This window comes from Neopsephotus bourkii, unplaced genomic scaffold, assembly GCF_033783945.1.
Source record: "Neopsephotus bourkii isolate Nb327-2 ecotype Australia unplaced genomic scaffold, CSIRO-AGI_Nbou_v1 NB_1655, whole genome shotgun sequence".
Taxonomy (NCBI): Eukaryota; Metazoa; Chordata; class Aves; order Psittaciformes; family Psittacidae; genus Neopsephotus; species Neopsephotus bourkii.
The window spans coordinates 796790-824414 of record NW_026902129.1 but is presented as its reverse complement, the minus strand read 5'-3'; the positions used below and the strand labels follow the sequence as shown (position 1 = coordinate 824414).

The window sequence follows — 27625 nt, the reverse complement described above, 5'->3', positions numbered from 1 at the left end:
TGGTTTCTCCTAAGGCTTAGGCGTAAGTGCTTTCTGACTTCTCGGAATGCAGATTATTGACTTGTATTCTATACAGGAAACAAAAAAGTTCTTGGAAAGCAAATTCATCTTGCTTTACTTTGCTATTTGTAGGCAATGTTTCTTTTGCAAGCTTAATTAACATATGCTGGGCACCTTTCTACAGAGAAACAAAAAGCGTGGACTGTGCATTTAGAAGCCTGCCTAGATGCAAAAATCAACTACGGGGAATGAATTTCAACCTTTCTTTCTCAAACTACTGACAAGATGCCTGCTCCCGGCTTTCAGTAATGAAATGTATAAATCCCTCCTTTGCCATCCTGTTTAGTGCTTTCCTCACAATTTTTAGCAGTAGATGGCACCATAGTTGAAGATAACATGTTTTGCAGCTCCAGAAAGTAAGCAAGAAGTCTTTGCAATAAGGGCTGGTGTTACACTGAGTAGGAGAGGCAAGTTGAAGGGAACCGAGACTGGCACTTCAGAGTAGTGCATGTAAAGCAGCACATGTCTTATAAAAATCAGTTCTGCAACCTTGCATTACTGGGGCAGTCTAATCCCCCTGTACTGGGCACTGGTGAGGCTGAAGCTTGAATCCTGTGTTTAGTTCTGGGTCCCTCACTGCAAAAGAGACTTTGAGGTGCTGGAGTGGGGCCAGAGAAGGGCAACAGAGCTGGTGCAGGGCCTGGAGCATACGTATGATGGGGAACGGCTGAGGGACCCTGCGGGGTTCAGTCTGGAGAAGGGAAGGCTCAGGGGGAACCTTATCGCTCTCTACAACTGCCTGACAGGAGGATGGAGCCAGGAGAGGGCTGCTCTATGCTCTCAAGGAACAAGTGACAGGACAAGAGGAAACAGCCTCAAGCTGCACCAGGGGAGGTTTGGATGGAGATGAGGAACAATTCCTTCCCCAAAGGGTGCTCAGGCGTTGGAACAGGCTGCCCAGGGCAGTGCTGGAGTCACCGTCCCTGGAAGTGTTAACACACTGTGTAGATGAGGCCCTCAGTGACATGGAGTTAGTGATGGCCTTGGCAGTGCTGGGGAATGGTTGGACTGGGTGATCTTAAAGGTCTTTTCCAGCCTCACTGATTTTGTGGTTCTGTGATTCTTAAACTCTGCTCAGGCTCTTTTTGTGTGCATTATATCCTGCACAGGAAGGTTTCCAGTTTGGTCACATGAATGGGACTTTGCAAGACTCTCCTGAGACTCTGTTGGTGTGCTAGTTACTGGTTCTGATTTGCCACTGTGCCTTTGTGAGACTTCACTGAATCAGTACCTTGGTTAAATACCTTCCTTCAACAGTAGCTTTGCTGGTTGGGAAGAGCACAGTCAGTGCCTTTACTCTTTTCATTCAAAATAGATGCATTTGGATAAAGCCATGGACTTATTCCAGGTTTTTATCCACAGTAGAATTAAAATCTCCCACAGATTAAAAATAATAAGAAGAATCATGATAATTTAGACCAGGTTATGCCTATGTAATGATATTGTCCTTCTGCTGCTTTGAAACTCAGTTGTGTCATGCTACACTAGAATGAACTACTTTGAATAGAAATGTTATGTTTTGCTTAAGTGTTAGAAGTGCCTGAGATGCATATAATTTAACTTTTAGAGAGCTAAGTGTGTTTCTATGAAGTGTTGCTTCTTTGTGCTTTCATACCCCCTTGGCATTTTATCCATCAGCTTTTGTGTAGCTTTTGTATTGGCATCCTGCTTGTGATTATCGTGGTGCAGCTCTCGTACTGCATGTTGCTCAGCTATTACATATCAGTAGTCAATCCTAGTGTGAACCTGGATCTTCTCTTTGGTGGATTCCTGGGCTATGCCAAATGCATTCTGTTTCCTTTTGCAGAAGTAACGGGATTCTTGAATGAAAATTAAGTATATGTTGCTCAGAACAAGAATCAGAAAACATATGGAAAAGTGAAATAACTTAATCTTTAACTCACAGGCTTTCTTTCCAAGCTGTACTTTGTCTGTAGGGTTGTTTGGCTTTTTAAGCCATTTATGGTGCTGTAGTACTGAAGGACTTAGGCAGTTTTGCTGACTGTGTGGGCTTTTGTTAGGGCTGAGAGGAGCATCAGGGAAGTCAGTGCCATTCTCCAAATGCAGTTGCACAGGCTGTGTTCATAACAGAGTTGTCCCTGTTGGCAGGAGGGGAGGACTCAAGTCGTGTGAGTCCCAGGTGGCAAGTGCCTTGATGGGGACTGTGAAGAACTGTGCTTGGAAAGTAAGGAGCTATAAGCCTTGTGCATGCTTGCCTTGTTTTAGACTGTTTTCCTGCTTAAAATAATCTCTAGTGCTCTTCATATTTTTGTAATGAGTTTTAGTATTTATGTACAACCAGGAGTGAAAAAGTTGATACTACAATGTGCTTTTGTATTGCCAGAATCAATAACAACCCTGTTTTGTCCTAAACCATGATTGTTGCTATGAGCAGTCAGAGAAAGGCTTCCTCAGAAAACAGAAGAAAATTCTGGATGAGGTTGGAATTTGGGTGGATGCAATTCTGTAAATTAAATGACTTGAAAACATATTTGCAGCATTGCCTCAAAAATACAGGTTGCGGTTAAAAGCTTCAGTTTTAAATGTTATCAGAAAATGTGGAATGGAAATTATTCTTCACTTCCCAGATTCATGCCTGAATGTTATTATAGATAGTTACTGCTAAATGGTGGTGAATCAAGGAAACTATTGATGTGTATGTCTATGATTTTCTTTTGGGGGTAGAATTAAGTGAAAGAAAGCTTGTTTTGTTCTGTCTGCTCCCAGAATAGGATTCAAGTAGTCCAGGGCATAATAGAAGAATATACTTGTAGGGTTTTGGTCCTCTGATAAATTAGTCTTGATATTGGCACCATGAGTGTGTATTTTACAGAGGTGTTTTGCCAGAGTTCTTTTACACAAAAAAATTAACCCTGTAGTAGACTGCTCCAAGTCTGAATTTTCCTTTGATATGCAGCAGGGTTTTTCCACATCCCTATTCAGGAGAAGAGTTTTCCATAAGAGCGATCAAATTCTAGTCTTGTGTAATTCTGTAGTGATTCTGGCAACAGTTGAGTGAGAAACTCGGGTTGAATAATATTATTGTATTGAATAATAATAATAATACAGTTCAGAGCACAGGGATATATTGCTTCCCTTTCGTATCTAAATGATCATCTATGAAGAGTTAGAATAGTGCTTAGCATGGGAAGAAACTGTGGAATTATTGCTTCCAATTTAAAATGTTTCAGCAGATTTGTGCACCTTATGCAGATGTAAATGGATTCCATCTCTGCACCCTGAGAGTTCTTTTGAAACGTCTTCTGGATAATTCAGGTCTTCTGAGGGGAAATCTTAGTATTTTTATTTCTCAATTTTATCCACAAAGTTTAGAAGCACTCATGATACACAGGCATTTTCCCAGTGTCTCTGAATTGCTTTGATAGTAGTTTACATTAAAAGTAAATAGTGAAATAATGATATTAGCAAAGCCATCTGTAGGGACTCCACCAAACCCGTAGTTTAAAGAGAAGATTATCTAGGTTGTACAGTTTGAAATGAACAACTCTGAGATAAATAAAGTGCCTGGCATTATACTTCAGTGTTGTGCTCAGGAAGAACTCTTTTATCATTCAATAAAAACTGACTTGCATAGCAGTCATTCCGGGTTTGTGCTTATGTCTGCTGTTTTAGTAGAAGAGCAAATTGTGAATTGCCTTTTCTTCATGCAGCTTATTTCCTCTTCTTCCAAGTTATTCAGCACATATAGATGGAAGAGGAGCTATAGTTTATTTATGTGGTTTATGTATTTTACAGTGATTTTAGGGAAGAAATAGAAGCTACAGAATGTATTGGACGACATTCACAGCCATTTGTCAGTTCACTTTCCTTTCTAGATAATAAACCCATGAGAATTCTTGATGGATTCCTAAGTTCATTCTTCTGTTACGTGTGTAATTTAGTTATGGAGTACTCTGTTCTTCTGTCAAGGGACAGCTATCTCTCAGCTATGATATGCCTTTTTTATTTTCTTTGCAGCTTTTGAAGAACTTGAGAGGGCTCTGAGTATTGCCCAAAAGACAGAGGAAGCCCGGAAAAAATTGCAGGCAGAAATGGATGAAAAAATCAAAGCTGTAGAAAAGGCAAGTGAGGAAGAGAGGGTAAATCTTCAACGGGAGTTAACCAGAGTGAAACAGGAGGTGGTTGAGATTATGAAGGTAAAATTTGAAACTCACCTTGAATTACTGGTTCTTAATCTAATAATTCAGTTACAATTAAACTATTATTGTAAAATATATTAGTATATACTTAGTTATATTTTATATTATTATTAATGTATATTTAGTGTATATTTCTATTTAATAAATCCTATAAAAATAATTTGTGGGATTAAAGATTTACTTAAGCAAAATGGAAAACTCACCATTATTATCCTAACCCCATATGCTTGAATGTTTAAGAATGTGTTGCCAAACTGTTTGCTAGTTCAGAATTGCTTATATTTGCTTCATCTGGAGTATTCAGATAGGAATCACAGGAATACTGTGCATGCCTTGCAAAGCTGTAAATTTGAACACCTTTAAATTGCAGTTCTTGTCTTGACATTTGTGTTATTAGTTTCTCTGAGAGAACGCACTGGTGCTTTAGGGGAATGCATCGCATTATCCTTAAAGGGTGTTATGTAGGTTGTAGATAGCTGTCACCACTTACTGTTCTGGCTCATGAAATAACAAGAATACAGGGAAAGCTATGGAATGAAGTTCTTTTTCCAGTTTATTATCATATTTGAACTGAAATAAAAAACACTAAGTTCATCTTGGTAAAAGAGTCTCTAGAAAATGTGGGGTTTCTTACAGTAGAACTGTGAAAGACTTGAGAAGGAAGGTGGATAATTTCAAGCTTGAAAATAAGAAGTCAGGGCTTAATATTAAGCACTTTAGATGCTTATTGCTTATTTAAAGGGGGAAACAGGTGGTTCTGGTTTCCTCTATTGCACTGCTTTTCATATTAAGAAATAATACAAAGTGGTTCAAATGAAGAAATAATACAAAGAAATTTATATATTTTCAAAATAAATTTAAAAAAAATTATTTCTGATTTTGATTCACAGAAGTCTTCAGAGGAGCGTGTTGCTGAACTAGAAAATTTCCATAAAAAAGAGCTGGCTACCAAAGACCAGGAGCTAAATGAGAGATTACAGGCCCAAGAAAAGGCATTCCAGGAGAGGATGAAGGCAGCTCTTGTAAGTATTCCTAAAATGTGTAGAAAAACATCTCTGCAAGTGTGAGGTGGGACTAGATGTCTTAATCTGACCCTGTTCAGCAGTAAGAGTCCTGCACTCAAAGATAGAAGTGTTCTCCAAAGGTCAAAGAGCTCAGAGACGTCCAATGAAAGGAAAGCAGCTGCAGTGATCCAGACTGAATAACGATAATGAATCACTCTCACTTCTCACTAATAGATGCATCTTGTGGGAAAGACTTGTTTTGAAAACTCTTTTTTGTTAGACTTGGTTTTTTTTCATTTCTTCCTCTGGATCACTGGCAATTAGCCACAGCAGCTAGAGTAAGAGGTACAAAGAATGAGGCTGTTCTTTGAGAACTGTTAGTATCACTGTGTCAGGTTGTGTTGTGTTACATGAACAGAATTGACTATTTACAGTGTTTGACCTTGGGAAAGAATTTTCTTCTAGGTCAGGCTGGGAGGAATTGTTTGCATTCTTCTCTCTTTTTCATAAGCTGTAATCCACTTTAGAGCATCATGTATTTTTACCTGAGAAATAGTGGGTTCTCTTTTGTGCTCCTCCACAATGGTGTGTGACTGGGACTGAGGGACTTTGACAGTCCCTTTCTGACTGTATTTTTCTTCGTGTTTCTCGGGTCATTTTTTTTTAATTATAAAAAATAGAAGCTTAAAAATACATTAACAGTGGAATCAAGTGAGGATAGGCCTTTTTTCTCTGAGGTGTTAATCTCAGTCATGTCAAACCAAAGTGAAAGGATGGATTGCATTACGTTTTTCACACAAAGAAAAGTGGAAAACAAATGGTTCCCAAGAAGAGAAAATGGAAATGATTTATAACAATTTTGTTCTCACAGATGAAGTAGAAACTCTGTGTGCGCAGAGAAATTACAGGTTATTAGTGTATGACCATTAACTATTAGTGTAAAACTATTAGCTGGTTTGTAAATATCACGTTATACTGGTTTCGGAGGTCTATGACTGTAGTTCATTAGTTTAATCATAATTTTTGATACAGGAAAAAAATCAAAGTGAGTGTTTGGAAACCCTTCAAGAACAAGAGCAGCAAGAATCCTTAGCCTTGGAAGAACTAGAGCTGCAGAAGAAAGCAATACAGTCAGAGTGTGACAAGAAGGTTCAGATGATGCATCAAGAAGTAGAGACTTGTAGAACTGTGAGTAAACATTCCAAAAGGGTAAATGTTCACAAAAATGCCCTTCAATATATATTTAACTGTGACAGGTTTACAAATACTGTGGGTTTATTGTGATTGGGTTGGTTTAATTTCACTGGGCTTCTAGTAGTGACAGAAATTTAATGTATTGCCATGGTGTGCTGCAGGCCCTACTCTTTTACAAGATCAGATGGCAAAGTATAGAAATATATTCAGTTTGTATCCTGCCTTGGGATATGAGTTTGTATCCATACATAATCTTTATGTATGTTATACAAGACAGTTAAACTTCATAACTTCTGTATATTGCTACCATACAAACACTTATAAGTGTACTTGAGTAAGTAAAAAATTTGCTTAAATTTTTGAAGGGTCCTTTGCTTTCTGTAATTGGTGAGGTTGTATTATCTGCTAATGCAAGTTTCACTATGTTCCACCACTTCCAAATATTAGTTTGGAAGTTTTTGCCTGTGTAAGTATTTTAACTTTACAGCAGCATTTCCATGAGAGGTAGAATTAAGATACATAGCACGTGCAAAGCTCCATAATACTTGTGTAGTCTCCCAGTGTCTTTCATACTCTGTATTGGTATTTTAATATGAAAATATGAACACATCTCTCATAAATATAATGTGAATTATTTATGGGAAGTAGTTAAATTCTTTCAAATTTTCTATTTTATGTATTTTCACTTCAGTGAAATAGAAAAGCCTTTTACTGTAAGTAACTCACCATAATGAAGCAAAGTTGAGAACAAAATTGAATGAAAGCCTTATATTAAAAGTTGACATTCACCAAAAATAATAATGACTTGTAGTTATGTGAACCTAGTGAATTATTACTAAAAATGTAATCAATGTGTTACCTTTTGAATATTCATATTATTTTAAAACTGTGTTCTCTAACAGAGGATTCTTGAACTGGAAAGCTCACTTGCAAAGTATTCTCAAGATGACAGAAAGCAATCAGAGGAATTAAGTACTCTGATGGAGTCTGAAAAAGAGCAGCACAATAAGGAAATGAATGAAATGGTTGAAAAACACAAGAAAGAAATGGAGAACATGAAACAGCAGCAGGAAAAGATCTGGACTGAAAAACTTCAAATCTTAAAGCAACAACAAGTAGCAGAAATAGAAAAAATGAGAGAGAAGCAAGAACAAGAGATAGATACAATTTTGAAAGAGAAAGAAACTGTTTTCTGTGCACACATAGAAGAGATGAATGAAAAAACATTGGAAAAACTTGATGTGAAACAAACAGAACTAGAAGCACTGTCTTCTGAGCTGTCAGAAGCACTAAAGATACGTCATGATTTAGAACAAGAGCTCTCAGAATTGAATAGTAAAGTGTGTGAAGCAAAGCAAGAATTGGAAGGGAAGTTGGAAGAAGAGAGGAAACGGCACAACGAAGAGGTGGAAATGATGTTAAAAGAGCATGAAATGTCTATTCAAGGTGTTGAGAAGGTACTCAAAGAGGAACTCAACAAACTCAAGCAATCATTGGAGGAGAAAGACAGACATCTGGAGGAACTAAGAGCACATGAACAGAAACTAAAGGAGTCTGCAGAAAGATCTGAAGCTGAACTTGTTCGAGTATCTGCAAAGCTAAAGGAGCTTTCAGAATCTCATCGGAGCACTTCTGATGAGCAAGCAAAGACTTACGAAGAGGAATTAGCAAAGCTGCAGCAGAAGCTGGCAGATCTTGAAGGTGAAAAATTGCAACTTAGTGAGCAGCTAGAAAAAAATCAGTCTCAGTCTAATGAAGTCAAGAATGAGTTAGAGGCATACATCTCTCAAGTACATGACCTGAAGCAGCATTTGCAAGAGCAAAACAATGAAAACACACAGAAGGTAACCTCTCTAACACAGCAGTATGAATGTCAACTGAAGGATCTACAAAGAGAGGCTGATGAGATGAAGAGAAGTCTAACTGAGAAGGAAAATGAAATTGAACACTTGAAGAAGTTACAGGACAAGCAAGTGGAAGAGCTTAAACAGAAACTGTTAGGCGCGGAGGATAGAATTGGTGCTTTACGAGGAGAATATGAAAGTAAACTGAAACGTCAGGAGAACAAAATGGAGAAAATTAAACAGAAATCCAAAGATATGCAGGAAACTTTCAAAAATAAACTTGCTGAACAAGAGGCTAAACTAAAAAAGGAGCTTGAAAACAAGCAGTTGGAGTTCAGTCAGAAAGAGAGTGAGTTCAATGCTAAAATGTTGGAAATGGCACATGCCAGCTCAGCTGGAATCAATGATGCCGTGTCAAAACTGGAATCTAATCAGAAAGAGCAACTGGAGACTCTCGCTGAGGCTCATAGGAGGGAGTTGGAAGAAATTGCCCAGAGTTGGGAAAAAAAACTCAATCAGCAGGTTGAAGAGCTCCAGGAAAAACATGATATGGAACTGCAAGAGAAAGAGCAGGAAGTTGGAGACCTAAAACAGAAGCTTGCGACCTTCAGTGCTGAGGAGGAGAGCTCCAGGACAGAAATAACGCAACTGAAGGAAGAACAGGTGAAAAGGGAAGAGTCCCTGAAGGGACTGCAAGAACAACTAAAGCAGTCAGTGTCTCAGGTGAGTGCTTTGTCAGATAAGGAAATTGACCTGAAAGCACAGTTGAAAAAATTGGAGAGTGATCTTAATCAGTCCTTGAAAGAGCGGTCAGGACTTGAGGAACAGCTCAATAAACAGAAAGCAGTTGAAGAACAGGATAAAGCCAGAATTACCGAGCTGGCTGATGCCCTGAAAACCCTCGAAGAGAAACTCCAAACAATGCAGTCTTCTCTGTATAAAGATCATGAAAATTATGAGAAAAAAATAGAGGCAATTCAGCTAAAAGAAACTGAGCTTAAGAGGCAGACAGGAGAACTTGCAGCCCAGTTAGATGCTTATTGGAAGAATGCTGAAGCCTTATTACAAGCAAAAAGCAGTGAATTAATTGATAAATGTAGTGAAAAAATTGGCCTTGTAAAATGCAAACTTGCGGATTGTGAGCGCCAAACTGCAAAAGTTAAAGAAGCATTGTTAGTTAAAATGAACAAGATTTCTCAACTAGAAGCTCAACTTAGAGAAGTATCCGAGCATCATTCTGCTGCGAATACTTCATTGCAGAAGTCAATGCAACAGCTGCAAGAGAAGGACAATTTAATTATGTCCCTGAGAACTGACATTGAGGGACTTTTGACAGAAAAGGAACAATTGCAGAAAGAGGGAGGGCATCAGCAGCAAGCAGCGTCAGAAAAAGAAACTTGCATAACACAACTGAAGAAAGAGTTGTCTGAAAATATCAATGCTGTCACCTCAATGAGGGCGGAACTTCAGGAAAAAGAATCTGAGATCTCTGCTCTCAACAAAACAATTAATGACCTTAATGTTAGACTGGAAAGCACAGTAAGCTTAACAGAGAAAGAAGCAGCCATGTCTCTGTTAAGCAAGCAACATCAAGAGGATCGGTTGCAGTTGTTAAACCAGGTACAGGAGTTATCATCCAGAGTTGAGTTGCTGGGTCAAGAAAAAGCATTGGCTCTTGACCAGGTAGATCAGTGCACGGCCAAGCTGTCAGAGTGGAAAACGAAAGCACAAACCAAGTTTACACAAAATCATGACACTATTAAAGATTTGCAGAGCAAACTTGAATTAAGCAATATTGAAGCCAATAAAAAAGATGAAGAGCTCAATAAATTGAAGGAGCAGCTAGCTAAACAAAGCAAGAATATCGATACTTTAAGAAGTGAACTGGAACAAAAGCAAAACAGAAGGGGAAAGCAAGAAAGTGAGTTAACTGCAAAGATAAAACACCAGGCAGCAAGAATTGCTGAGCTAGAAGAACACATTGCTCAGAAGACTTCAGAAAATGGTTCCTTGAGGGAGGAACTTAAGAAGTATAATGAGCAAAAAGTCACGGAGCAACAAGAGATAGCTTGGCAACTCCAGCAGGCAGAGAAGATGGCTTTTGAAAAGGACAATAGATTTAAGGAGGCTGAAGAAAAGGTGCTTCATCTTGAGAAGCAAATAGGTTCGCTGAAAGCAGAATTTGAATCAAAGGAGAGGGAGTTTGATCAGATAAAGTCAGCAATACTTAAAAGCAAAGAGGAAGAGCTGAAAGAATTAGAAGAGAAACTGAATGCAGAGAACAGCACTAAGCTGGCAGATCTGAAAAAGAAGGCAGAGCAAAAAATTGGTTCAATTAGAAGGCAATTGATGTCTCAGATGGAAGAAAAAGAAGAGCAATTTAAGCAGGATAAAGAAAATCAGTTAAGAGAATTGGAGCAAAAAGTGCAAGAGAGAGATGCCAAAATTGAGTCCTTAGAATTAACAATTAAGTCAACGAGAGATCCCACAGCATTACAGAAAGAAATGCTGCAGAAAGTAGAGAGTGTAAAAGCTGCTGTAGAACAAGATAAAAACAACATGCTTGAGAGTGTCAAACAGACATATGAAGAGAAAATTCACATATTACACAAGGACTTAACTGAAAAAGATGGATTGTTGGAGAAGTATGAAAAGGAACAACAAAAGAGTATTGACTCTTACCTAGAACTGCAAAACAAACAGGAAGAACTCCTTAAAAGACTAGAATGCATTGAGAAGAGCCATCAGGAGGAGCAGAGTAGGACGGAAAGCCTCAAGAAAGAACTTGAGGAGCAGACCAAGAAATACTCATTGTTAGCAGATGAGCATTCTTGTTGTGGTGGTGATTTAGCAAGCACTAGAGAAGAACTAAAGGATAAAGAACAGAAATGTCTTGATATGGAGAAAGTAGTTGGAGATTTCCAGAAAAAAATGCAGGAAAAGGAGGCAGTCAGTCAATCTTTGGAACAGAGGATCAAAGAGTTGGAAAATAACCTAGTGAAGGAAAATGAAGTGCATAAGATTGAGGTGGAAGATGTGAGTTTGAGATATGAAGAAAAGCTAAAAAGTTTACAGCAGCAGTTGGATGAAAGAAATGATAGTCTGAAAGCTTTTCAGGAAAATGATGCAGAGAAAGCAAAGTCAGGGTTGGATCTGCAGAGTGTACTGGATGATATGCAGAACCAGCAGAAGGACTTGCAGGCTAAACTGGAAGAGACTGAAAGGGAGAAACAGAAACTACGCAAGGAAGTGAATAATCTTCAAAAAGACTTACGTGCCCTGCGGAAAGAACATCAGCAGGAGCTTGAAATAGTGAAGAAAGAGTCCTTAGAAGAAATGGAGCAGAAAATCAGGTAAATTCTTTTTTCCTAATCTTTATCTTTAACCACTAAAACCTGAAGAATACTTTTTTAAAACTCAATTTATAACACTGAAATAACAACCGGTATTTTTCTGTTATTTCTCTAAATAGCCTTGGAGAAACACCAAGAAAAGAGCGACTTGAAATTAGCACTTCATGAACACACAGAACACTATTTGAGTCATCAGTTTAAAAAGCTGTTTGTCTTTTGGCAAAGCGATACTGCTTTTGATTTGTTTTGGTGATGGTCATTTTCAGCATTGCCAGAACATAAAATATAGTTCTATTTTCCTCAAACAGGAAAGAAGGTTTATAAAACTTAGTACTGAGAGCTTCATGTTCAAATGATCTCAAGAGTTATTCATATGTACTGCACAATAATTTGCTAAACTGATCAGCACTAATGGTTTCTCAAGGAAGGAATTCCCTAAAAATGCTGCTTTTACATGGCACAGGCTTTACTTTCAGTTCATCTTCCTCAGCAAAAACTCCATATTTTTTGGAAGGGCTCAGTTCTGGGTTGTTTTTTAAGTGAAACACCTGTGTCTCTGGGTGAATTCAGTCGAAGGGGAACAAAAAGCCTCTGTGAATCCCACAGAGGGATCATTCAGAGGGATCATTAAAAATCATCCCTCTGTAAAATTGCTTTGGAGAAATTCCCAGATCTCCTACCTTGCTTAAACTGTAGTTTTTGTACAAGTCTCTCACTCTCTTTGAACATTTTATTGCCTCACTGTATTTCTTTGATGTTTTTTACAGATGTGAACAAGAAGACATAGAGTTAAAGCACAACTCCACTATTAAGCAGTTAATGAGAGAGTTCAACACTCAGCTGGCTCAGAAAGAGAGAGAATTGGAAACAGCAGTAAAAGAGACTATCAGTAAGTGAGATACTAATATAACTGTAATCAGTAAAATAGCCAGAAAACAAAATCTTCAGGTGCTTTGGGGAAAAGGCTTTATCCGGGTCTCTGATAAAGACAACACGTGGTTTATGGCTGCCTAAAGAACTCAGAGAAGAAACTTCTCTTGCTTAGGAAATAACATATAAATGTAAATTGTAGCACAGTTAGGAAAATGAATATGTAGCTGTTCTTCCTTAAGCTGCCTGATGGATCCTTGATCTAGCAGTACGTCTGTTTGCATCTGTCATGGCAAGAGTGACCTGTGATATCCATAGGTGCCTATCTTTTTATCATATGTACAAAGGAAAAAAAGGAGAGTAAGGTTTTAGAGTTGAAAGCACATTGGTAAATTTTCATTGTAATATTTCTTTGGCTTCAGAAGTACAAACCTTCAGTACTCCATTGTTGAATGTATGACACCAAAGGGTGCCTTTTAGAGGAGCTTGGATCCACCTGGAAATCAGAATTGCATTTTCTTAGCTGTGTCTTGCAGACTTCATTCACTGGAACCACTAATGTCATATATGAGGTCTGATACCTCTGATACCATGTGGCTAGAACCAGAGTGCAGCATATTTCAGGTCCTCTTCTCTGCCCATCTTTTGCCATCGCGCTAAGAGGTTGAAGTGAGCAGGGAGTAACTTCTGACACCACAGTTACTGGAAGTACACTTACAAGTGAGGAATTCCTGAAGATTTGCAGATGTTTCAATCAGTTCTCTAGACAGAGCAGGAAATAGGATTAGTTGATAAATATTGGTTGTCCTATTAACTTCTAGACAAAAGTTCCAGCATCAGAGAGAACGAACTGCTCCAGGTACTAAACTGTAGACAACAAATTTCATACTAGGATCAAGTGACATAATTATGGCTGAATGTGGAAAAACAGATTTGCTGGACAGTTTTCTTTATAGGTTGTCTTGTAAGTTTTCTTTATTTAATACTGTTGTGACATGATTTAACAAATTTACTTTTTTTTTTGTTTTGCCTGACTTTTGTATTCTATAGGCAAAGCCCAGGATGTAGAAAATGAATTGATAGAAAATCATCACATAGAGACAACACAGTTGCATAAAAAAATTGCTGAAAAAGATGATGATCTAAAAAGGACAGTGAAAAAATATGAAGAAATCCTTGAGGTATCTATCTGAAAAATGATATGACTGCATCTACTTCAGAATAACTCTTCCCTTTGTTTCATTGCACAACTAGACAGAAAAACTGTTAATTCTTTTTAGTAAGGATCTTACTGCTTGAATTACACGTGATACATGTGGTGACCTAGCTTGCCATTCAGATGTTTGTCTCTGTGTTTTATGAACACGAAAGAACAACAAAAACTAAGGTCCAGTTCTGGTAATTCAATAAAAATTATGTAGTTAGGTCCTTATGTCCTTGAGCAGGAAACTAGAGTCTGAGTTTAGTTCAGCAGTGGAGACATGCACTTTGAATTAGAATGCTGTTTTATAAGCTCCCTAACATGTTTTCTCGCAAAAAGGCTAGAGGGGAGACTATCTTAAAATATGCTTGGTTTTGTCAAATGCCACATAGGTGGATTAACTTGCTAGGATTTAGGTCATCATATTTTTCTCCTATAAATGTACTCTTTACACTGTCATAAAACATATAGGAAAAGTTAATTTCTTCCCTACTGTTCTTGCCACTGCTTCTTTCCTCCTCCACACTTGTGAACAGGAAGTTGTTGTTTCTGAAACTGTGCTTGAAACTGCTTTAGGAACATCTTTGTGAGGGTGAGGAATGGATTTAAGTCCTTGTCACGTTCAGAGTATAGGAAGTAACTCTGCATCATCATGTATTCCTTTCATGAAGGTCATACAAGCAAGCACAGCCTCTCTAGTAATACACTTGCTGGCTGATACTCAAATGCTGGTTCAGTGCCAGGTAGAAATAGCTCTTTTTTTATAATAATGAAAAAAACATAAGTGTAATCTTAACTATGTAGTCTTAATTGTCAAAGGTAAAATCCTGTTAAGATCCTATGTTTGTTTCTTTAACTTTCCTGTAGTCCTGTAGTGTAATTAGACTATATCCAGAATTTCAGTTCTTTCTGGGTATAGCATAGCCCCTTTTTTGAGTGCTTTCTGTCTCCTGCAGTTAAGGTTTGGAGTGGTTAGATGATTCACTGTGTAAATAATTTTCTTTTCCTGTATTTTGAAGGCTCGTGAAGAAGAGATGACAGCAAAAGTTCACGAGTTGCAGACACAACTAGAAGACTTGCAGAAGGAACACAAAGAAAGGATGGCAGAAGAGGAGCGTTGGAACAATGAAAAAGTAAGCTGGCACTATCCAGTTTTATATCTTCAGATGCGAAATGTTTAATTCATAAAATTCTGTACTTTGCTCTTATTTCGATTTAATTTTATCTGTCTAGCCTTCACTTTTCCATGTATTTCTATTGGTTTAGATGCTAACTTCAAAAGTGAATCTCTTAGGAACCTGCAGTGTTTGCTACTACTTTTTATAATGGCATGTTAAAAAGCCCAGTTATGTTGAGATTATTAAGGTGTGGTTTTCTTGCCCTCTACATATGTGTTTTATGATGATTTTGCTGGAAGCTCTTTAGAAGGAAAGGAAAACACATTGGGTCATTTTTAGAGTAATTTTTTTAAATTCAGATTCCACAAGACTCTGAAATAGTGCCTTTAATGTATCAATTATGGACAGAGGGGCCTTCATTGAAAGAAGGCCGAGTGCATGCCTTTGTCTTTCTGAGACCACATGTTAGTTTGAGGAATACTTTGATGGAAATGGTACTAGTTATTGTTATACTGAGAGGAGGGAAAGTATCTTGAGGTGTTGAGTCATTGATAAGAACTCATATTAACCTTACTTTAAAATTTTTCATTTTGACAACATGCAGCAATGGGAATATTAGTATGTTTATTGGACACTACAGACTTACAGTACAAAATTACAACTTTGAGTTACACCCATGACTATTGAAGCATTATTTTCCTTAGAGTTGCAACATTGAAAGATAAAAGTTTCAGCTTAGAATTGTTTCTGTGCTTCATAAACATTGCTGTCTTTGCAAGATACGGAGTTCATGAAGCTCTTAAGCTGAAGCTGTTTTCAGGTAAATATTCATATTTCCAAATGCAACGTGGAGAGGTAAGGAAAAAGATACAATATTGTGAATAGTGTTGATAGTAGCTAGGGTTTTGTGAATGTGCTTCACACTCATTCAGTTATCATTCATCTCTAGTATGTTTTTTGTGAAGATTTGGAAATATGAAGTTCTTGAAGTTATATTTATGATCATTGTCTTACACAGTCAAATGAGAGAATTTAAATACGAACTTTATATACTGTCAGTATCAAACGGTTAAACTTGATTTATGGGACTGGTTATCTTTATATGTGTGATTTGGTCACTTCAGTTTTTGTCATTCGCAAATGACACATTGTATCGGGAGTTGGTGATTGAGACTTCTTTATTTCACTCATGTCCAGTGCTTGATGCACTCAGTATTTTTCATATATTTTAATCCAATTTTTTTTGTTGTTTTCTAGGTCACAATAACAGAGCTTCAGGTAAGTCTTAAATTTTACTGACTTTGTTCCCTAGATAATTCTGTGTCACAGCAGTTTGAAAGCAGAAATACTGCTTATAAATTTGTGTGTTTGTGTGTGTATGTTAAAAGGAGAAAAAGGTTTATTGAAAAAGTACCCACGATGTATCTTCATCAGTTTCTTGGTGATTTCCATATGTGGCTGTTCTTTCAGGCCCAGCTTGCACAGAAGACCACACTAGTCAATGATTCAAAACTGAAGGAGCAGGAGTTCAAAGAGCAGGTAAGGGTGCTGTTTGAACAAGTGAAAAATATTCCTCTTTGATGCTTTGTGTTTGCAGCAATAAAAGGTTTGTTCAAGTGATCATGTAGCACATCTCCACACAGGTACTATGGAAGCAATACGCATGTAAAGTGGTTTTGACTGGTACTTGCTCTCAGGAGATCTGTCCGCTTTTCAAAGTACTTTGTCCCCTGAGAATGAAAACGTTACATGCTTGTGATAATACAGGTTTTTAGAACGTATGCACAGTAAAGAATGGAGCACTGCACTTCATTAAATTAGTGACACAGTTTAGTGGTGGACTTGACAGTGCTGGGGAATGGTTGGACTTGATGATTTTAAAGGTCTTTTCCAACCTAGTGGGTTCCATGATTCTAAGGAATTATGGATCTTCTCTTTTTCTAAACTAAATCTTTTGGATAAGTACAATTTTTGTCGTGGTTTCTTTGTGTATGTTTATATGTGTGGATATATGTATATATGTTTTATATGTATGTATATAAATACATGTATAAGCATAACAATGGCTGTATTATGTATATATACACATGTAGACACATTTCCTTAAATAGTTTAGGAGTTCTTAATAACAGTTTTTTAATGTTTTCCTTCCTTAAAAAGCAAATGTATTTTGCTTTCATAAGAGATGATGTTTAGCTAAGAATTATTTCATTTATGCTTATTCTAGCTCCTTGTGAACATCTTTTATCATTTTAACCATTCTGTTTAGATTAATGTACTAGAAGACAGGTTGAGAAATTATGAGAAGAATATGTATGTCACATCAGTTGGAACACCATACAGAGGTACGTACACAGTTCTCATCACAAGTAAGTTGTTTGTTTGAAAGATATGCTTTGGTTTAGACAATTTGTGAAAATGCCGGTCTCCTTAAAATACTCCTGTAATATTTTTATGACATCCTTGTTTTGTCTTGTCTGTTATAATACAGCTGGTGTGTGATTTCAGATGAGCAAATCACACATCATTTTGTTTGGCATTTGGTTTTATGACATACAGTTAAAAGAGCTCTGTGTCAGAGTTCTTAAGCTTTCTGTATCCCCAGGGTGAATGGTATAGGCCATGGTGCTCAAAAGTGGCTGGGGAGGAATTACCCATTTGTCTTGGCTACATGTCCCTTGACAGGACTTGGTGAGGTTGGAGGTCCCAGAGGAGGCCAGTCCCAACCACTGAGGCCTATAAGCACCCCCAGGCCCCTGGCAGAAGTATACTTGCACTGCTCATATGTTCTCCTTTAGACATTGATGGTTGGCCACTATGGGACAAGAGCACTGGGCCGGATTGACTTTCTCTCTGGTGGAGTACTGTTGTTCTTAGACTGTTCTGATTTAGTGTTTTTTTCCATGGGAAACGGCTCAGGCATTTCTAAAAATGAGTACAAAGAGCAAAAAAATATCCATGGGTAGTGGATCACCTTCAAAAGATTTGCAATCCTTTAGTTGGTGAACCACATCTCCAGGAATCCTCTTCTAGGGTCAGACCATCTTTCTGATAAATGTTTCCTCATGTCAGGTGCAAACCTCCCCTGACAGGTTTGGCTTTGACCAATTCCCACACATCCTGGCACCAGGGCAAAGAGTTCAGCACCAACTTCTCCACTTCTGCTCCTCAGGAAGCTGTAGGGAGCAATGAGGTTGTCCCTCAGCCTCCTCCTCCCCAAACAAATCCAGTGTCCTCAGCCACTCCTCATAGGACAGCCCGTCACCAGTTTTGATGCCTTCCTTGGGATCCATTCAAGGATCTTCACATCCTTTTTAAGTTGTGGGGACTAGAACTATATGCAGTACTGGAGGTGAGGCTGCACTGATGCTAAATACAGTGGGATGATTGCCTCTTTTGACCACCTGGTCATGCTGTCTGTGATGCGCCCCAGGATGTGGTTTGCACTCTGACTGCCAGAGCACACGCTGCTGACTTCTGAGCCTCCTGCCAACCAGCACTCCCAGACCCCTTTCTGCAGGGCTGCTTTCCAGCCATTCCTCGCAGTTCAGAATTGCAACCAGTGTTACTCCATCCCAGCTGCAGAATCTGGCATTTGTTCTTGTTCAGTTTCAGGCCACTGGTGAAACTTAGATTCATGTGAATGACTCACTATAAATATTCTCTTATTTTTGTTTATACAGATGGAAGCCTTCACCATACTGACGTTTCCCTCTTTGGGGAGCCTACTGAGTTTGAATACTTGAGGAAAGTGCTCTTCGAATATATGATGGGTCGAGAGACAAAGGTATGTAAAGTTGTATATAGTGACATGTGATTTATGTTAGACTACAGTTTAACATCCTTGTTGTATAGGTTTGAAGCATCATGTGTTTGTGATTCATTACATGCTGTTTATTAGTGATACGGGATTCGATAGGAGGGTATCACATTTCTCACCAGTGTACACCAGTGTACTTAAGAAGACAAAACCCTTTATGCATGGTTTTATTAGCAAAAGGGCTGTTGTCAGTCAAGTTTCATGTATTGTGAAAGCTGGTATGCACAGTATTAGCAAAAGTGCTCTTTTGGTGTCATCTGGACACAAACGCAGTAACAGTTGGATTAAGTAAGTTTGTTAGTAGCTCTGAAGATGGTGAAATAACCTCTTTAATTGCTGCTTAAAGATGTTTTATAGGCTTTCCAAATCTCTATACCTTCTCTAGATAGTATTAATTTACTCTTAAAAGTACTGAAAAACTGCACAGTAGGCTTCTTGTGATATGCTGCAATCTTGTGAAATTGTTGGAATTTTACTAGCTTGTAACAATACTGATGCTTAGAGATTGACCAGGTTCAAAAGAGGTATGTCATAACACAAACATTTTTCTTGGATGGTAAATGCTATATGGATGAGTGGTTTTCTATTTGTTTTGTCGGGGTTTGTTGTTGGGTTGTTTGTTTTCTTTCCTCTACTCCCTAGAGTTCTTCCATTCTTTGTTTCCCTGCTTTCAACTGAGACTGCTATTAAGCAGAAAGGTTTTATGTAGGTTTTCTATGTTAATTAGCTTTGTTCTCTGTGTGCTCTGCACAGCATAAAACTTGGTCTGTGCAGGACATCTTGTCCTTACTGGATTCCTTTCTCTTTTTATTCGATTTTTCACTTTGATATGAATTCCTTTTTTATTAAAAATACAAATCCCTGATCCAAATCCCCCAGAATCACATTGCCTTCCGCTCACAAGCCTGTGGCTCATTGGACGGCTCTCTAATACTGAACAACTGAAATCATAAAAGAAAAACCATATATTACTGGATTTTATGATTTTGAATTGTGAGGGACTTGGACAAGCACAAATGCTAAAAATGGCAGCAACGTTTCAGCTTCAAACAAACCTTGAGACAGCTGCAGATGACTGTTGCAGATAGCTGCTGCATGTAGAGCATTTGCATTCCAGAAAACCTGATTTGAAACTTCTTTTTGCACTCATTAAGGCTCTTTCTTGCTGATCTTGAAAACATTATTATACACGTCTCAAAACTGTGGGTGACAAATCATGAGGTTTTTCCTTCTTTTTAACGGTGATGTTCTAAAATTCGCAGTTGATTTCTTCAGTAACAGCAACAATTAGTGCTAAAGTAAATTGAATTTGTCTCTTTCTTGCCTTTCTTTCAAATGTTTTGATTAAAAGCTATATGAACAAATATCTATAATACATTCATGCATGTATGTATGCATTTATCTGTATGTATGCCCTGGAGATTATATTGTATTTAAATCAGAAGATGCAATTACAACATTGCCTGCATGCTGGCTCCCAAACACAAGATGAATATTGGGAGGAGAAAAATAAATCAGAAAAGATAGACATCTGGTTCCTACAATAACTTGAGAAGGCATTGTTTGAATGTTGATATTGAAAAGGGGAGCTTATTTAAAGAAACAACCTCCAGAAATAGTTTTCAAAGCACTACATTTTTTTGCTTTGGGAATTTAGATGTAGAAAGGTAAGGGAGAATGATGAGAGTTTTTAAAATTGAATGTCTGCAGACATGTGTACCATTGTCCAGTCCAGCTGTAGTGCACACTATGCCTTAAGTCTTGCAGAAGTCCTAGATTCTACTTGTTTGGAGTCTGTTCTGAAGCCAGAAAATCAAACTGAGTTTTCTATGCCTGTAACAGATATGTATGTTGATATCAGCCACATGCGTGAAAGAATGTAATGGAATGCATCTTTGTGCAGATCTTTTTCTGGTACCACAACATGCTCTTGCACATTGCAGAAGAACAAGGGGTATAAAACAAAGGGTAAAACTTTGATAGGGGAGGTTCAGCCTTTGACCAGCAGTTTTTGAATCATTGAAGGGACTGATCAGTATCACTGTAAAATATTATTTTCAGAGATGACGTTTACCAACCTCATAGAAAGAAATAGGAATGCAAACTCATCTCTTACAGTAGAACTAGCTATTATGGCTGGGGAAGCTGAGGGTCTTTCTATAGGTCATTACAGACACTCAGGAACTTGTGTGTGTGTGCTCATATGCTAAGAGTTATTAGGGGCTTTAACAGTAGAATAGGCTGTTAAAGTGATAAGGTGAGCCTATATTAAACATACTATCCTAAGTTCTGCAATCCTTCTAACTTTGTTTTCTAACTATGCAGCTGTGAGTAATGTTGAAAAATTCTGCTTCAAAATATCCCTTGTGGCATCAGAAATCTGGAGAATTTCAAGTCATTGCTAGTGATAAAATACAAAATGGTCGTTTTCAGAAAAGAAGGTTTTAGCCCCTGTTTAAGTTGGCCCATAAATATCCCTGCTTTCAAGGAGTATTTGAAGTGTTTGTAGATTTTTCTTTAAAATTTGCATGCCATTGTGTCTTGTAGAATATTGTTGAGAGGGCTTTCTTGATTGTACTGTTACAATGAGTTTGAATAGACTGCAGTGCAAGCTCAGTGCTTGCTTATCTTTTAGTCCTAAATAACTGACGAGAATTTTGGCAAAAGAAATCAGAAAAGTGTGACATTAGTTCGTGGCGTTGAGCACATTCCTTTGTGTATCTCGGAACTGCAGTAGAAGCACGCACTTCTTGCTTACAGGAACTATTAATGTGTTAATACTGAGACTTTTTAGTTGAAAGTGCTCAGCTGGGCCTTGTTTGTTTTGCTTTCCTTTGATTTATATCAGTAGTTAAGTTATATACTAAAACAGTTGTTGCAAATTAGAGCTTTACCTCTCACTTCTAGCTGCAGTAATTCTTGTCCTGGGACTGTTTTGTTGCTTCAGCCTCCCTCTTCATTCCACACCTGAGACTGGTAATGAACAGTAGACATTGCAAGTAACAATCTTATCTCGTCCACATTCCTCAAGAGCAGCAGTTACTGTTTCTGTATCAGGCACTTTCTTCTTGAGCTGCACTCCAGCTCTTATTGACCTTTATTGTAAGAAGTCACCTGGACTTTGTTTTGTGCCTTTTGGAGTTTCCCACTCATCTGTTTATAAAATGGAAATAATTGTTGTCTCCTTTGCACAGAGCTTTGTTGTTCTTACATCTTCTGACTGAGGATGGCTAAATGGTTTGCTATTTAAGTATGGGGTTACTGTATACTCACTGTACACTCAAAAAATATTTACTCAACTGGAGTTCCATCCACATGTGACATATGAATCTGCTTTCTCAGGGTTTCATTTCTTTACAAAATATTTGGGTGATGTGAATGTAGCTGAATCCATAAGGACTCTCCTGGGTGCCGCTCACCTGAAATGTGCTTTTCAGAAAAGCCACAGTAAGAACAAATGTGGTAGGAGCAGTATTTGTACCAGTAAACTGTCTTATTTGAGCACAGATTTGAGCACTCTTACAGTGGCTGGAGTTTGTGACAAGTGAAAGGCTTTTCACTGTTTTCACGTAGTTAACATGTCATGCATACACAGTGAAGAATCTTACGTTACATCATACTCATACTCATACAATCTGTGTTACATCTTACTCATTTCACCATGTTGTCCACTGACATTACTCAAAATAGTATTCAGTATTCTTAAATGAAATGCATTTTAAAATATCACAAAGCATTGTCATACATGTGAAATTGCTTACAGATGACCTGTTTGTTTTTAGACAATGGCCAAGGTTATAACAACAGTGCTGAAGTTCCCAGCAGATCAGACTCAGAAGATTCTAGAACGAGAAGATGCTCGGCCATTGGTAAGTTATAGAAGGAAACCAAGTTTATGCAAGAGATTAGGTGGCAAGAATAAGGAATTAGAAACTTTCTTTTAAGTCTCATTTTCCCTGTGTCCTCATTCAAGAGAACTCCTTTTCTCTCTCCTTCCCTCTTCCTCAGTGGATGTCAAATTACAGCTGTAGGTTTGAGTTTATAGTAAAAGGAAAAAGCATATTTTCTTGGCTAGTATTTCTCATCATTGGTTAAGCCATGTTTCTGATAGCTGTGGGTACAACAGAACAAATACGCTTAATATTGGTATTTGTCAGTATCTAGTATTTATATCTCATGAGCAGAAGTGTTCTGAACTACAAGTTACATGTGCATTTTTAACATAAAGCTTGGTTGTTTCTGTATCTTAGCTTATACACAAAACATCTATAAGCAAGCAATTTTAATGTGTAATTGCTAGTTAAATGTATTAATGGAAAAGAGTAAGTGTGTGTAGTACTAAGTATCTGTGAGTAATTATTTTCTCTCTTAGTGGGCGTATATTTAACGGGTTTCTGAAAACTAACAAACTCCTAGGTCAGTAAACATACGTTAGATCAATGTGTCTCCTTACCTAATCTACCTTTTACTGCACAGTTATTGTGATCTAACTGCAGCAATCTCATCCTAAGCAGCAGATGTCCACAGACTTCTTATCTACACTATTAACAAAGTAGTCAATAAGCTGTTTTCTTCCTGGCTTTGTAGTTTGCCTCACCTCGCAGTGGTATCTTCTGAAAATCCCATCAGTCTGTGCTTAGTTAGCATGTGGGTGAGTGAAGCCTAATTAATACATACTTGTCTTAGTTAAAAGATGAAACCTGTGGCATGAGATGACACATTTTTCTGCTTTTGTTTCATGCCTGCTTTTGTTTAAAAAAATCAAACTTTCTGTTCTGTATGTGTATGATAAATTTTGTTCCACTCTTAATCATGTTTTGCTTTACAAAACCAAGTTTGGTAAATATTGATTCAAAACTAATCTGAGTTATAAGCATAACTTCAAATGCTGATTGAGGTACAGAAATCTCAGTTGTAGAAGAAAAATCAGATTTTAAATTAATTAATATGTAATATTGAATTTTATTGCACTTGGCTTTGTTTTGTCTTTATTCACTTTCTGGACTCCTTTTTTGGATAGGCAAATAAGACAGATTTATGGGAAACATAGACTGAACTGCTTGAAATGAATTATTACATCTTACAGATATGACAATGTCTATATCATTTATTTTAAAGAGTGATGAAGTATGCTCTCTGGAGGAATTCATATGTGATTTCATTTAAACATCAGTATCTTTTCGAATCAGAGCTTTGGCTTGGTATCAAGAGAAGCTAGAGCAGAGAGATTAGGGAAAACAATTTGGGGAGCTTTATGCTCTCAGTTTATTGTGCATTTCTTGAGGTTTTATTAAGCTACATTCATAATGAATCTGCAACACTGGTTGTAGTTAGATCCTGTAGTGTTACAGGAAAACAACAGCTGATTTAGGCCTAAAATGCAGGTTGAATCAAACTAGCCAAGTCGAAAAATCACGCAGCATTAGCAGTTGAGAGAGGAGTGGAGAGGAAATGGAAGTACACAGGTAAAACCTTCTGTGCTGCCTGGCAAGACTGTAATTTGAGCCATTAGTGGTGTACAATATTTAATAAACTCTTCAGATGGATTCCGTACAGTCAGCCCAACTTTCTTTTCCCTCCTTTGCAACAGGAAAGCTTTGCACAGTTGCCAGGAATTTATTCAGTGCTTGTGAAGCTATCACTATCTGTCAGCTGAAACACAGAGCTTGGACTACAGCGGAGCAAAATGGATTAATTCTGCCTGTTTCCATGCCAGTTACCACAATGCAGTTGACAAGCTATATCCCTCCATTGCAGTCATGCAAACAGAGCCTTCAGTACAAAATAATACCTTTTTCAAAGGGAAAAATCTATTCATCTTAGCAGACAGTCATGGTTTCCACTTCAGTTTGCATTCTTTTAAACCTTTCCATTTGATAGTGAATTCACTTTATTGCACTTTAATTGCTATAGAGTTCTGACTGTCTGCCTCCTCCTGGCCTTGATCACTTCTTGACAAAATCAAGTGTCTTTTCTAGCCCTCTATTGAATGGAATTGAATGGTTGTTAATGATAGGACAAAGCTATTTACAGCACTGTTGCAGAAAACATGTTTGAAACTTAAATTCTCATTGTGCTGTTCATGATACTGGTATATAAAAAGTTGAGGCATTCTCAGCCATATTTGAAGTGTATCACAGAAAGGCTTGGTTTTGACCTCAATGTCAGCAGTTATCTGTTAATACTGATAAGTATTGAAACTGCAGACCTCATCATTGTATTGTAGTTTATTACTTTATCTCAAGTATTTTTGTGTCTTATGTCAGTAGACAGCCAGCAAATGGGATAATATTCTTGCATGTATAAAACTTAGAGATTAAGATGATGCTGACTTCATTATGAAAGCAATCCTTCTTTTCCTAATAGAGGAGCATTTTTGCTAGCCCCTGAATTTTATTTCGTCATTTTGATGATAGACCTTATGCAGAGAGGACAACTTGGCTTAGAGTAAGTTGCAGTGATGTGGTAGACTGTTTCCAGTGAGATTCCTGAGTGTTTGCTACAGGTTGTTTCGATTTCATCACAGTTTCTCAACTGTTTTGCAGCTACTGGAATGGAATTACTTGAAATCGGTTATATCCGGCAGTTTGACTTACCTGAAGTACTTCCATCTCCTATTCCTATCAATAAACAATGTCATTACTGCTTTAGTATTAAGTGCTTCCAAGTTACTCTCAGTAACGTAACACTTGTTTTAACTTCCCGTTCTTTTAGTCATGGCGACGACCATACTGAAGAAATTGTGATGAGACTCTCTCATGAAACTGCTGCTTAGAAATATGTTCATATCTCTATTATCATCCCTTGAGAAGGAACAAGAAGAAAAACTATTATTCAAGGTCACAAATGGAGTAGCAAGAACCAAAACTCAGCACCACCTTTGGACCATGAATATGGTTAAAACTGCCTTGAAGAGAAAGGCTAATAAGGGGTTATCTGGTGATGACTCTTTTTTCCTCTTCTATTGAACACTGTCTTCTATTTTGTGTTAAAGGTTATTTTTTTAAAGGAGAGAAAAGACTTTATCCTAGGAAGGAGCTGCCCACTACTGTATCTCTATACAGGCTTTACTGGGTGTTTTTTAAGAGCTAAAATAAATGGTTCGTTTCTTCTATTTATTTTTTTAATTTTTGAATGAACTGTGCAATACATTTTTGGATAGGTAGTGGTTGAGGTGATTTTCCTGAGGAACTAGGCACACCTGATGACTACTCTCCCAATTTGATCTTATGATTGTTAGCTAAGGATCACTTCTATATGCTTTTGCCTACAATAAATCCAACTTGCAGTACCTCATTTGTTTACTCCTAGCTTTTGTACTTATATTTTCTGGAGAAATAAAGTATGTTCCTGTAAATTGTAAATAGTTAATACAGAACTGTATCATATGCTGATCTATGACTGTTGACAGCACTAATCTGACAAGAGCTGAGATGGAATAAAATTTATTTACGGTATAATTTTGGAACCTCTTTGGTATCATTTTCTTTTGAAAGGATCCACTAATTCTTATTCCTGATCGAGACATCCTTAGCTAAAAGGATGAATTCCAGGCTGAAGTGAGAAGAGCTATTCGAGTACCTTGAGGCGTGAGCGGTCGATGGAGACCTTCAAGTTTTCAGGGGTTCACAACCTGTGAAACAGACATGTGGTGAGCTGAAGGTCTGGCATTGGAATATGAACAATAGGGAATTTTACTTTGTAGAAGTTTGATTATGTATTTTTGTTCTTTTAAATAATGCCTGTCTGGTCATTTTGGCATGTAGGTTGTGATCCTCTGAAGCAATATGCAAGTGTGGATAAATTTAACTTGTTCTCCAGCTACTTTGATACTTTCCCTATCAGTAACTGTCATCTCTACCGTGTATGCTAGCTTGTCAAGATGGTCAAAGGTCTTCTGTGAATACAACTTTTAACAAGTGTTTATAGGACCAGCAGTCCTCGAAATAGCTAATCTGAACATAAGAAGGCCTTCTAAATATACAGCCCATTTGAAAGACACTTCTAAAGACTGCTAAGAAGCAATGGTCGCTTGATTCTGTCAGGCCTGGAACATGTATCCTGCTACAGGGATGATCTGTATGTTCCCCTGGGTGCTCTCCTGTTAGCCAAGGATAACAGTGGATCCTCCTCACAGCAGAAACAGGTTTGGCTAGTGTGGTGTGGTCCAAACTGACAGATGCAATTCGTTGTTCTGTTCCAGCTGTCAAGGGCACTACCCAAAATGTTGTATTTCAATTATAGAATCATAGAATAGTTAGGGTTGGAAAGGACCTTACGATCATCTACTTCCATACATAGTTTCTCATACATTATCTAGACAATCTCAGCTTCATGTGGCAGTTGGGTTGCCATTACCTTGGCATGGTTGGCATTTCAAGACTGTATCCCCACTATTTGCCTCTGATGATGAAGTTCAGCCTTTTCTTGCATAATTCCCCCATGTTATCAGTCAAGGTCAGCCGTTCAAAGCCAGGTTGGACAAAGCCTTGGGTGGCATGGTTTTGTGTGAGGTGTCCCTGCCCATGGCAGGGGGGTTGGAACTAGGTGATCCTTTCCAATCCTAACTATTCTATGATTTCTCTTACTATATCCAGTGGTTTTCCATGTTCCATTTAGTTGGCTTATCCACAGGCCAGAGCACAGTAAAAGCCTAATATTTGTGCATGGCTCCAGAAAATAAGTACAAGCCAATGACATGTAGGAGGTCTGATACAGCTGGGGCTTGGTTTGGTTTGGATTTCTGCTGGTTTGGGTTTGGGAGCCATCTCCAAGCTGAACCAGCCCAGCTCTCTCAGCCTGTCTCCAGAACAGAGGTGCTCAATAGTTTTATGCTATAAATTCAGTCATAATAGTTTTTAATGCCATAAATTTTTATGCTGCTTTGATTATTTGTAGGTTCTCAGTCTTTTAGGGGAAGTGGTGTGAGCTTTTTCCTTTTACCAGAAATCAAATGTATTAAATTGGGTTTAAAACCCACAATATTCTTCGTAGTGTTTTC

General features: G+C 37.8%; 1 protein-coding gene across 5 annotated transcripts in view; it reads left to right on the top strand.

Annotated features, from left to right (window-relative positions):
• The window catches only part of GOLGA4 (golgin A4), a 54816-nt gene extending 28732 nt beyond the window's left edge, over positions 1-26084 (top strand). For 2 of the 5 annotated variants that reach the window (XM_061374890.1, XM_061374885.1), the window contains 13 exons: positions 4039-4217; positions 5111-5242; positions 6257-6412; positions 7321-11615; positions 12383-12504; positions 13536-13666; positions 14706-14819; positions 16062-16082; positions 16275-16343; positions 17074-17149; positions 18488-18591; positions 22407-22493; positions 23139-23251. In XM_061374890.1, the coding sequence (XP_061230874.1) occupies positions 4039-4217; positions 5111-5242; positions 6257-6412; positions 7321-11615; positions 12383-12504; positions 13536-13666; positions 14706-14819; positions 16062-16082; positions 16275-16343; positions 17074-17149; positions 18488-18591; positions 22407-22493; positions 23139-23180 (5528 nt within the window). In that variant the 3' untranslated portion in view covers positions 23181-23251. Of the gene's footprint in view, positions 1-4038; positions 4218-5110; positions 5243-6256; positions 6413-7320; positions 11616-12382; positions 12505-13535; positions 13667-14705; positions 14820-16061; positions 16083-16274; positions 16344-17073; positions 17150-18487; positions 18592-22406; positions 22494-23138; positions 23276-25338 lie in introns of those variants that run through there. The other 3 variants (XM_061374887.1, XM_061374888.1, XM_061374889.1) reach the window with 3 other exon arrangements.
• The last annotated feature ends 1541 nt before the right edge of the window (positions 26085-27625 follow it).